Consider the following 12501-nt stretch of genomic DNA (forward strand, 5'->3'; position numbering starts at 1 on the left):
CTCTAGGGACAGAAACCCTAAGGACAGGGGACAGGAGTGAGGGATTACGTAGGAAAATAAAGAAATTTGGCAGGGGGAGAGGGGATGGTTCATTATCTTGAATGTGTTGATGGTCACATGGGTATACATCTGTGTCAAAACTTATAAAAATTCTCTTCTTTAATTATGTACAAATAACTTTACGTCAGAAAAGCTCTTAAGAGTAGGACAGTGGTGGCAGTTGTACAATGTGAATGTACTTAATGCTACTGAATTATACACTTAAAAATGGTTAAAATGGTCAATTTTATGTTATGTTTACTTTATCATGATAAAATGGACTAAAAGAAAAACAGCAGGTTTACCAAACTAAAACATGATAGTGATTATCACCAGTAAGATGAGTCAGAAATCCATACATGCGGGCTATTTACTTCTTTGGCATATGCTGCAGTTTAATGAAATTGAATTTAAAGCATTTTATAAGCTGTTACCTGTGAGATATGATTGATGGAAGACTCCATTCTCCGAAGCTGAGAGGCTTGGATATCCAGCAATTGGAGTACATTGTTGGCCAATGCATTTATTTGATAAGCAACACTCGCTAGAGATTGGGTTGTATAGGCTTTGGTCTCTTCTAAAGCTTTCCTCTTGTCTGTAGCCTGAAATAAGAACAAAAACAACAAATACTTATTTAGATTAACATGCATTAAACATATATTCTACAGCAAGGCAAAGCTATATTATTTTAATAGAGAAGCTCAATTAAAAAAAAAAACAAAAAACAAAAAAAATCTCGCTGTACCAATATGATAGTCTCAGGATACTACTGAAGTAAGCCATGGCAGAAATCCCCATGTGCCAGCTGGGAACCACTCTCTCCTGCATAGCTCATCCACTAGAGGGGCCACTAACTGTAGTCACAGTATCAGAGACACACTGCACCAATTGGTTCTCCTTGCCTAGACCATTTCCATCACCAATTCACTGCATTACATCGTAAGGACTTTACTGTCAGCCTCAAGCTCCCAATCCACTTACAATGAAATGGACTAAATCCAGTCTGCCTTATATTCCTGTGCCCACTAACCACCATCAGAAATCCAACCTCCTTGTTATCTATGATGAGTCAAGCCCATCATGCCCCACAAAAACTACGGTGAATCTCAATGCTCCAATTCCTTCCCCACCCACCCTTTCTGCCCAAACTCCTATAGATAACTCAGTCTGAAGGCAAGAACTCCTCAAAGAGGGGCAAAGTTAAAAGGTGACAAACTGTATGTGGGTGAGAAGGGGAATCAACAACTTATACCAGAAAAAGTAAATATCACTAACATATAATCTGAAAATGAAAAAAAAAAAAAAAAAGGCTATCCTACCTACTTACAACTTCAGGAAAATCATTTATTTCTCTAGGTATCAGTGTCATGAACTCAAAGACTAAACAAAATGGTCTCATGTCCCTTCCAGTTCTACACAGAAAAAAAAAGGGAACAGAGATCTAACAGAAAGCTCAACAAAAAAGCAATGGAACCACTCTTAACCACTGAAAAGATGTTCAACCTCACTCATTATAGGAAAGAAATGCAAGTGCAAACCAATATGAGATACTGTTTCTCACTCACCCAAATGGCAAATATACAAAAGTCTGATAAAACACTCAGCAAAGCTGTGAGAAAAAACCCTGACTCACTGGTTAATGATATCCAGCAGTATTACACACAGATTTACTTTCTGACGCAGTAAGTTCACTTTTAGGTATGTATCTCAAAAAATCACTGGCAAAAATACAAAAAGATATGTACATAGTTATTCACTGCAGCACTATCCATAACAGCAGAAGACTGGAAAGAACTCACACGCAGGGGACTGTTTGAAGAAGCTATGATATCTCCACACAATAGAGTATTATACTGCCATAATAAGGACAAGGAATTCAAGGAATACCTCTGTTACCACGACTCCATGATCTCCAGAATATTGCTAAGGTGAAAAAAAAAAAAGAAAAAAAAACAATGTGGGGAAAAAATGTGTATAATACGCTACTTCTTAACAGAGGGAAATATGAAAATACATGCTTATTTTTTTAAAGGAAAGATAAACCTCGACATTAAAAAAAAAAATCACATGCAGGAGGAGAGGTAATAAATAGGATAGAGAAAACATGGATAGTAGATAGAATCCCTTAAGCATATCTTGTTTCACAGATTTCTCTTTGGAACCACATATAGGCACACTGCAAAGATACTGTGGTTTTGGCTGGAGACAGCGTATATATAAAAGCTATGTTTATATTATGCTGTAGTCTATTAAATGTGCGATAGTACTATGTCTAAAAAAACTAGGTACATGCCTTAATTAAAAATACTTTATTGCTTAAAAAAGAATGCTAACCATCTTCAGAGCCTTCAGAGAGTCCTAATATTTGTGTGCTGGTGGAGGGCCTTGCCTCCACGTTGATGGTTGCTGACTGATCAGAGTGGGGTTTCTGAAGGTTGGGGTAGCTGGGGCAATTTTTTAAAATAAGACAGTAATGAAATTTGCTGCATCTATTGACTTTTCCTTTAACAAGATTTCTCTACAGCATGCAATATTTGATAGCATTTTACCCTCAGGAGAACTTCTCTCAAAACTGAAATCAAGCCTGGGTGTGGTGGCGGCTTGTACCTGTAATACTGGCCAGTTGGGAGACTGAGGCAGGAGAACTGCTTAAGCCCAAGAGTTTGAGGACAGCCTGGGCAACACAGTGAGAAACTGTCTCCGAAAAAAAAAAAAAAAAAATTTGGCCTGGAGCAGTGGCTCACGCCTGTAATCCCAGCACTTTGGGAGGCCAAGGCGGGAGGATTACTTGAGGTCACGAGTTCGAGACCAGCCCAGTCAACATGGTGAAACCCCATCTCTACTGAAAATACAAAAAACAGCTGGGCATGATGGTGCATGCCTGTAATCCCAGCTACTCAGGAGGCTGAGGCAGGAGTATCGCTTGAGCCCAGGAGGCAGAGGTGGTAGTGAGCCGAGATCGTGCCACTACACCCCAACTTGGACAACAAGAGCAAAACTCTGTCTCAAAAAAAAAAAAATTGTTTTAATGAGTCAATCCTTTCAAGCCTACCAATGTTTTATCAACTAAGTTTATGTAATATTCCAAATCCTTTGTTGTCATTTCAACAAGGTTCACAGCGTCTTCAGCAGGAACAGTATTCCATCTCAAGAAACTACTTCCTTTATTCACCCATAAGGAGCAACTCATCCATTCAAGTTTTCTTGTGAGATTGCAGCAATTGAGCCACATCTTCAGGCTCCACTTCTAATTCTAGTTCTCTTGCTGTTTCCACCATATCTGCAGTTACTTCCTCCACTGAAGTCTTGAAACCGTCAGCATCATCCATGAGGGTTAGAATCAACTTCTTCCAAAATCCTGTTAATGTTGATATTCTGACCTCCTCCCACGAATTACTAATATTCCTAATGGCATCTAGAATGGTGAATCCTTTCCAGAAAGTTTTCAATTTACTTTTCCCAAGTCCATCAGAGGAGTCACTATCTAAGGCAGCTATAGCTTTATGAAATGTATTTCTTAAATAGTAATATTGGGCCGGGCGCGGTGGCTCAAGCCTGTAATCCCAGCACTTTGGGAGGCCGAGACGGGCGGATCACGAGGTCAGGAGATCGAGACCATCCTGACTAACACTGTGAAACCCTGTCTCTACTAAAAAATACAAAAAACTAGCCGGGCGAGGTGGCGGGTGCCTGTAGTCCCAGCTACTCGGGAGACTGAGGCAGGAGAATGGCGTCAACCCGGGAGGCGGAGCTTGCAGTGAGCTGAGATCCCGCCACTGCACTCCAGCCTGGGCGACAGAGCGAGACTCCGTCTCAAAAAAAAAAAAAAAAAATAGTAATATTGGAAAGTCAAAATTACTCTGTGGGGCTACAAAATAAGTATGTGTTAGTAGGCATGAAAACAACATTAATCTCCTTATACATCACCATGAGAGCTCTTGGATGACTAAGTGCACTGTCAGTGACCAGTAATATTTTGAATGGAATATTTTTATCTGAGCAGGTCTCAATGGTTGCCTTAAAAGATTCCATAAACCATGCTGTAAACAGATATGCCGTCATACAGGCTTGGTTGTTCTGGTTAAAGAGCACAAGCAGAGTAGATTTAGCATAATTCTAAGGGCCCTAGGATTTTCAGAATGGCAAATGAGCACTGGCTTCAACTTAAAGTCACCAGCTGCATTAGCCCCTAACAAGAGAGTCAGCCTGGCCTTTGAAGGCCAGTCATGGGCTTCTCCTCTCTCCCCTGTAAGAGCCCTAGATGGCATCTTCTCCCAATAGAAGGCTGTTTCGTCTACATTGAAAATCTGTCATTAAGTGTAGCAACCTTCAATAATCTTAGCTAGATCTTCTGGGTAACTTGCTGCAGCTTCTCCATCAGCACTTGCTGCTTTACCTTGCACTTTTACATTATAGAGATGGCTGCTTTCCTTAAACCTCATGAACCCATCTCTGCTAGGTTCCAACTTTCCATCTATAGCTTTCTCACCTCACCTCTCTCAGCCTTCATAGAACTGAACAGTTAGGGCCTCATTCTGAATTAGGCTTTGGCTTAAGGGAATACTGTGGCTAGTTTGACCTTTGTTTTTGTTGGGGGGGAGACAGAGTCTCGCACTGTCGCCCAGGCTAGAGTGCACTATCACAATCTTGGCTCACTGCAACCTCCACCTCCCGGGTTCAAGACATTCTCCTGCCTCAGCCTTCCAAGTAGCTGGGACTACAGGCACAAGCCACCACGCCTGGCTAATTTTTTGGATTTTTAGTAGAAACAAGATGTCATCATGTTGTCCAGGCTGGTCTGGAACTCCTGATCTCAAGTGATCCGCCCACCTCAGCTTCCCAAAGTGCTGGGATTACAGGAGTGAGCCACCGTGCCCAGCCTGATTTGACCTTCTATCCAGACCGCTAAAACTTTCTCCCTATCAGCAATAAGGCTTTTTTTTTTTTTTTTTTGAGACGGAGTCTCACTCTGTCACCCAGGCTGGAGTACAATGGAGAGATCTTGGCTCACTGCAAACTCCACCTGTTGGGTTCAAGCAATTCTCCTGCCTCAGCCTCCCGAGTAGCTGGGACTACAGTCATCAGCCACCATGCCCGGCTATTTTTTGTATTTTTATTAGAGACGGGGTTTCACCATGCTGGCCAGGCTGGTCTCAAACTCCTGACCCTTGTGATTCCACCCACCTGGGCCTCCGAAAGTGCTGGGATTAGAGGCATGAGCCACCGCGCCCAGCCGGCTTTTCTCCTTCTTATGATTCACGTGTTCAGTGGACTAGCACTTTTAATGTCCTTCAAGAACTTTTCCTTTGCATTCACAACTTAGCTAATGTTTGGAGAAGAAGCTTAATGTTCGGCCTATCTCAGTTTTTGACTTGCCTTCCTCGCTAAGCTCTCATTTGTAGTTTTTGATTTTAAATGAGACACATGCAATTCTTTCACTTGAACACTCAGAGGCCAACATAGGGTTATGAATTGGCCCAATTTCAATATTGCTGCATCTCAGGCAATAGGGAGGCTCAAAGAGAGGGAGAGCCAGAGGGAATGGTCGGTTGATGGTACAGTCAGAACATACAATTAAGTTCACCATCTCACGTGAGTGCAGTCTGTGCTGCCCCAAAACGATTACAGTAGTAACATCAAATATCACCATAACAGATACAGTAATAATAAAAAGGTGTGAAATATTTTAAGAATTACCAAAATATGACAGAGACATACAAAGTAAGCACATGCCCTTACAAAAATGGCACCAATAGACTTGCTCGATGCAAGGTTGCCAGAAACCTTCAATTTGTAGAACACGCAGTCTGCAAAGCACAGTAAAGCAAAGCCCAATAAAGAGAAGTATGCCTGTAAATAATTCACACAATTACAAAACAAAATTTAAATTTAAAAAGGAATTACACCAAAGTAAAGGTAAATTAATCAAATGAGCCTAACTGTGCATCCAATTAGCGGTCTTAACCAGAGAGAAAGCACTCTAGAAGTGGCTTCAAAGCACAGTAATTCGATTATACATTCTTAATAGGATTTACCATTAGAACAAAAGTAATTGAAAGAGGAGAAGGAAAAACTAAAAAAAAAAAAAAAATTGTTTTTAGTCTCTTTATTGCTGGTGTTAGTACTGAAATTATTACCCTGATACTGTTATTTGCATAGGGTGGGATATAGCAAATCATTAATTATGTCATTGAGAACTGAGATTTGGGGCACGGTTCAAAACAGATTATGACATAAGAAAAGACAGGTTAAGAAAGAATCCTATAGTTCTAGACTTAAACTAAAAGCACCAGTTTAAACCTAAAATGTATTTATCATATCATATCTTAATATCCCAGCTCTGTCCAATGAAAAGATCTAAGAATAAAGACTGTCTAGTAGCCATGGAGCACCACCCGTTATCCGTATAGTGATGCACCTAAAACAGGCTGTATATCAAAAGGTACCTGGTTACAATACGGTGACTATAGTTAATAGTAATATATTGTATACTTGAAAATTGCTGAGAGTAAATTTTAAGGTTCTCACCACAAAAAGAAAGTACGTGAAGCAAGGTGTGTTAGCTTACCTTAGACATTCCACAATGTATGCACATTTCAAAAAATATTGTACACCATAAATAAATACAATTTTTATGTGTCAATTTAAGTAAACAAACAACAAAACAAAAAAGCCACAAAGGAATTTTCTAGCATCATGTCCAAAGGGCTCAATGTAAGGATCAATGAGGATCATAACTGTGATGGAATGAAACACACAAAATGTTTACATTTAAGACTTCATAACAATATTAAAAAGTTAAAAAAACAAACCAAAAAGTCACTAGTAACTTTTGTAGGATGCTATGGATCATCTCATTTTTTTCTTGGATGAGGAAGGGAGGTCAGCATTAAGTATGAAGTGCATATATTAAAATTGTTAAACTTTCAGTGTACAATTCAATGTGCTTTGATAAATGGGTACAGTAGTATAACCACCATGATAAAGAACATTTCCCTCATAACTCCCTCCCCATCCTCTGGACTCTGGAAAAAACTGACTTCCCTTCTGTCACAACAGTTTTGCCTTTTCTAGAGTTTCATATAAATGGAATTGAAAGCTACAGTCTTCTGTATCTGGCTTCTTCCACTTAGCAGAATGTCCTTAAGATTCATCCTTGTTACCGCTAAGTAGTATTCTATTGTATGGATGTATCACAATTTGTTTCTCCATTTATCAGCTCATGGACATTTGGGTTGTTTCCAGTTCTGGGCTACTATGAATATTTGAGTAGAAGGTCTTTGTGTGGACATATGTTTTCATTTCTTTTGGGTAATACCTAAAGATAATAACTGCTGAGTCACACAGTAAGTTAAGTGTATATTTAACATTGTAAGAAACTACCAGTTGGGCATGGTGGTTCATGACTGTAATCTCAGCATTTTGGGAGGTCAAGGTGAGAGGACTGCTTAAGCTCAGGAGTTCGAGACCAGCCTGAGCAACATAGTGAGATCCTGTCTCTACAAAAATAAAAAATCAGATAGGTCTGGCAGCATGCACCTGTGGTCCCAGCTACTTGGGAGCTTGAGGTGGAAGGATCAGTTGGGCCAGGGAGGTTGAGGCTGCAATGAGCTGTGACTGCACCGCTACACTCCAAGTCTGAGCAACAGAACAAGACCCTGTCTCCTTTTAAAAAAAAAAAAAAGAAAGAAAGAAAGAAAGAAAAAGAAACCACCAAACTATTTTACAAAAAACAGAAACAATATTATTTGGCATTCTCACTAGAAACTTACGAAAATTCTAGTGCCCCACATCCTTGACAACACTTGGTATGGTCAGTCTTTTTAATTTTAAATATTCTAGTAGGTATATAATGATACCTCATTATGGTTTTAATTTCCATTTTGCTATCAAATCACAATGTTTTCAAGTGCTTGTGTGGCATCCATTTCTTCCTTGATAAAATGTTCAAATATTTTACCCATTCTGTAATTTTAGAGACAGAGTCTTTCTCTGTACCCAAGGCTGGAGTGCAGTGGCACAATCACAGCTCACTGCAGCCTTGATCTCCTGGGTTCAACTGATCCTCCCACCTCAGCCTCCTGAGTTGCTGGGACTGACAACAGTCTACTAACCCCACTTACATAACAAAACAAGGGTCTCATGTGCATTTTTTTAAGTTTTCTACCATTTTGTTTCCACGTCTTTAACTCTCCTCCCATTCTTTCTAGAAATGTCACATCTGTCACACCATATTTGTCTAACTTTTAACTTATCTCTAATCCAAACCTGTACCCAAATTTCTCCAACTTCAAAAAAAAAAAAAAAACCTTTCTGTGGCTGGGCATGGTGGCTCACGTCTGTAATCCCAGCACTTTGGGAGGCCCAGGCAGGTGGATGGCTTAAGGTCAGGAGTTCAAGAGCAGCCTGGCTGGCATGGTGAAACCCCAACTCTACTAAAAATACAAAAATTAGCCAGGAGTAGTGGTGGGCACCTGTAATCCCAGCTACTCAGGAGGCTGAGGCATGAGAATCGCTTGAACCCAGGAGGTAGAGGTTGCAATGAGCCGAGATAGTGCCACTACACTCCAGCCTGGGCGACAAAGTGAGACTCTGTCTCAAAGAAAAAAAAAAAATCTCTTTACGTATGTTTTATTTTATTCCATATGATCTAAGATCTAATCAAAGATTGTTCACAGCTGTTGACAGTCATATTTCTATTTCATATCCTTAAATATAGAACACACTCCCAACCTGACCCTTTTTTCCTTTCAAAACATAGAAATTATTTTTAAAATCCAAGCATCTTGTAAAAAATCCTACAACCGGGATTTATCTGATTGTTTCCTCATGATTAGATTCATATTGAACAATGTGGCAAGAACACTATATATTAATAGTTGATGCTGTGAGCTTCCCATTACAAATAATGGAACATCTAAAATAACGTTGCACAGCTATTTCCAGAGTTTTCTTCCCATGATTTTCTTCCAAGCTGCCAACACCAATTCTGCAAATGCTGATGAAGCTAATTTATTGATTTTACCAGAAGATGTCAAAAAAATGTTTTACGACAAAAACTTGGCTTCTATCCTATCCTCCAATGGTCCTTAAATGGTTTGTTGTTCAAAAGGTTAAGGGTGCAATAATCCAGTTAATCCACAAGGAAAAACAACCAAATTCACATAAGCACAAACAATGACAAATATGCCATGACCGCTGACTGGCTGATGACTTTTTAAGGACATGATTACTTGTAAAATGTTTCCCAATTTCAGAGATACTAAGTAGGGGAGGGGCAGTTACTAGAATTCATGAAATACAGTATACAAGAAACAGTTCTATATTTAAGGCCTTTTAAAAAATAAAGTATGTTAACACCAATGGAAAGGATTTAAAATCTCAGGTTTTAATACCTGTGGCAAGAAGAATATTATACACTATAAAGTATACAAAAACAAACATCTACTTTGCTGAAGGCCAACAAATGCTTTGGTTGGTTACAGACCTGAGAAACCGTCCAGGAAGAATCCATAATCACTTCATGGAGAGAGAGGACAGGATCAGGGAAAAAAGAGCACATGGGCCAAATGCTGGTTCATTACTGACAAATAATCCATTATAGTACAGTCATGGGGACTGGGGCATACATATATGCAATGCCTAGCTACCACTAAAAGGATCTCATTTTCTCCAACAGAATGCCTATTCCAATCAAAGTGAAAACTAAAAAGAAATCCTACCAGGTTATGGCAAGTATCCAGCAAAAAAAATAAGTTTTTTGCCTAACAATTCAGGTTGAGACCTTTCATTAAAAGCTTTAACACAGCCTCCCTACCGCCTCCCACTTACACAACTGCTAAGGGCTCTGGGAGCCCGTTCATTCCCAGCAACGTCTAGGGAAGCCTCTGCTGCCTGTGGTGTCACACAGTTGTGACTGACAGGAATGCCAGCTGGGGCGTACTCTCTTCTTTAACAGGAGAGCTACACAGAACAATCAACTGCTAACATACATATTCAGCATACAGAATTCCAAGTTCAACCATAATGCAGAGTATTTTTAAACCTTTTCACTTCAAACTGCATCCCCAGAACATTCCCAATAACTACATAATTGGCCTCTGAAATTTTAAGTTTGACCATAGCTATAGCCTAAGACAATGACGCTTTCCCCAAACTAATTCTTTTACCATCCTACGCCATACTACAAGGCTTATATTTCAAAAACAGTCTTACTGCAAAACCTGAAAAACCCCAGCTCTAGAAAGAACTACATTCAAACACATAATCTGTTAAATACTTAAGTATTACTAATAGAAAACAGCTCATATTAGTCCAAAACATTCGCTTCCTTCCATTAACTCCTTCCATGTTAACAAGTTATCTTCTCATATAATTTTAATTCTTCTTAAAAGGAATTATGCAGCAAGAGCCATGATGATCAAGAATATAGCTTGGGCAAATACTATCACATACTACTAAAAAATACAATCAGATAATGTATATCACAAAATTTAAATACATATATGTGTGTGTATATATATACATACACACACACACTTCACTACAAGAAATTCACCCAAAAGAAATAAATGGCCAAATGCAAAAAATCTGTATGTTCAAGGATGTTCATGCCACCTTTATTTACGACACCAAAAAAACTAGAAGAGATCTAAATAGCCAATGACAAATTATTAAAAAATTAATATACTGGGGCCGGGTAAGGTGGCTCACGCCTGTAATCCAGCACTTTGGGAGGCCAAAGTGGGTGGATACCTGAGGTCAAGAGTTCGAGACCAGCCTGGCCAACATAGTGAAACCCCGGCTCTGCTAAAAAAACAAAATTACCCAGGCATGGTGGTGCACGCCTGTATTCCCAGCTACTCAAGAGGATGAGGCAGGAGAATCACTTGAACCTGGAAGGTGGAGGTTGCAGCAAGCTGAGATCACGCCACTGCACTCCAGCCTGGGTGACAGAGAGAGACTCCATCTCAAAAAAAAAAAAAAAAAACAAGAAAAGAAAAAACATAATATACTGGAATATCATCTAGTCAATATAAATGACAACCTCAAAAGCACAGGCAACAAAGCAAAAATAGTCAAATGGAATTACATAAAGCTAAAAAGCTTCTGCACAAGAAAGGAAACAATCAACAAAGAAAAATGACAACCCACAGATGGGAGAAAATATTTGCAAACTATCCATCTGACACAGGACTAATAATCAGAATATATAAGGAGCTCATACAATGCAATAGCAAAAACCAAATAATCCAAAAATAAAATGGCAAAAGATCTTAACAGATACTTCTAAAAAGAAGACATACAAAACACATACACACACACACACACACATACACACACACACACAAGAAGACATACAAATGGCAAACAGGTATGTGAAAAAATGCTCAATATCATTAATCAGAGAAACACAAATCAAAACCACAATGCAACAGACCAGGCATGGTGGCTCACACCTGTAATGCCAGCACTTTGGGAGGCCAAGGCAGGCGGATCACCTGAGGTCAGGAGTTCGAGACCAGACTAGGCAACACAGTGAAACCCTGTCTCTACTAAAAATACAAAAAGTAAGCCGGGTGCAGTAGCTCAAGCGTGTAATCCCACCACTTTGGGAGACCAAGGCAGGCAAATCACTTGAGGTCAGGACTCCGAGAACAGCCTGGCCAACATGGGGAAACCCCATCTCTATTAAAAATACAAAAATTAGTCAGGTGTGATGGCACTGACCTGTAATCCCAGCTACCCAAGAGGCTGAGGCATGAGAATCACCTGAACCCAGGTGGCAGAGGCTGCAATGCCATGCACTCCAACCTGGGTGACAGAGCAAGACTCCATCTCAAAAAAAAAAAAAAAAAAAACCCACAATGCAATATCATCTCACCCCCAGTTAAAATGGCTTATATCAAAAAGACAGGCAATAAAGGATGCTAGAGAGGACATGGAGAAAGGGGAACACTTGCATCCTGTTGGTTGAAATGTAAATTAGTACAGCCACTATGAAGAACAGTATGAAGATTCCTCAAAAAACTAAAATTAGTCAGGCACAATGGCTCACACCTGTAATTCCAGCACTTTTGGAGACCCAAGTGGAAGGATCACTTGAGTTCAGGAGTTCAAGACCAGGCTGAGCAACACAGCAAGACCTTATCTCTACAACAAATTTAAAAATTAGCAGGGTGTGGTGGTGTACATCTGTGGTCCCAGCTAATTGGGAGGCTAAGATGGAAGGATCACTTAAGCCCAGAAGGTTGAGGGTCCAGTGTGCCATGATCACACCACTGCACTCCAGCCTTGGTGAGAGAGTTAGACTCTGTCGCCATAGGAAAAAAAAAATTATTCTATATCTAATTTTAAATACATACACACAAATGTTCTAAAAGGAAATATATTGATATATGAGTGGTTATTTCTGAGTTGTGAGATATGGGTAATTTTTACTATTCTATTTTTCTGTATCCA

At 39.6% G+C, this 12501-nt stretch overlaps 1 protein-coding gene across 15 annotated transcripts in view; it reads right to left on the reverse strand.

The window, feature by feature from the left end:
* Nucleotides 1-12501, reverse strand: part of ABI1 (abl interactor 1) — a 118423-nt gene that overhangs the window by 80471 nt on the left and 25451 nt on the right. For all 15 annotated transcript variants that reach the window (XM_033209146.1, XM_033209144.1, XM_033209140.1 and 12 more), the window contains exon 2: nucleotides 474-641. In XM_033209146.1, the coding sequence (XP_033065037.1) occupies nucleotides 474-641 (168 nt within the window). The remainder of the gene's footprint in view (nucleotides 1-473; nucleotides 642-12501) is intronic.

The sequence above is a fragment of the Trachypithecus francoisi genome, unplaced genomic scaffold (assembly GCF_009764315.1).
Source record: "Trachypithecus francoisi isolate TF-2019V2 unplaced genomic scaffold, Tfra_2.0 Lachesis_group9, whole genome shotgun sequence".
NCBI classification, from domain to species: Eukaryota; Metazoa; Chordata; class Mammalia; order Primates; family Cercopithecidae; genus Trachypithecus; species Trachypithecus francoisi.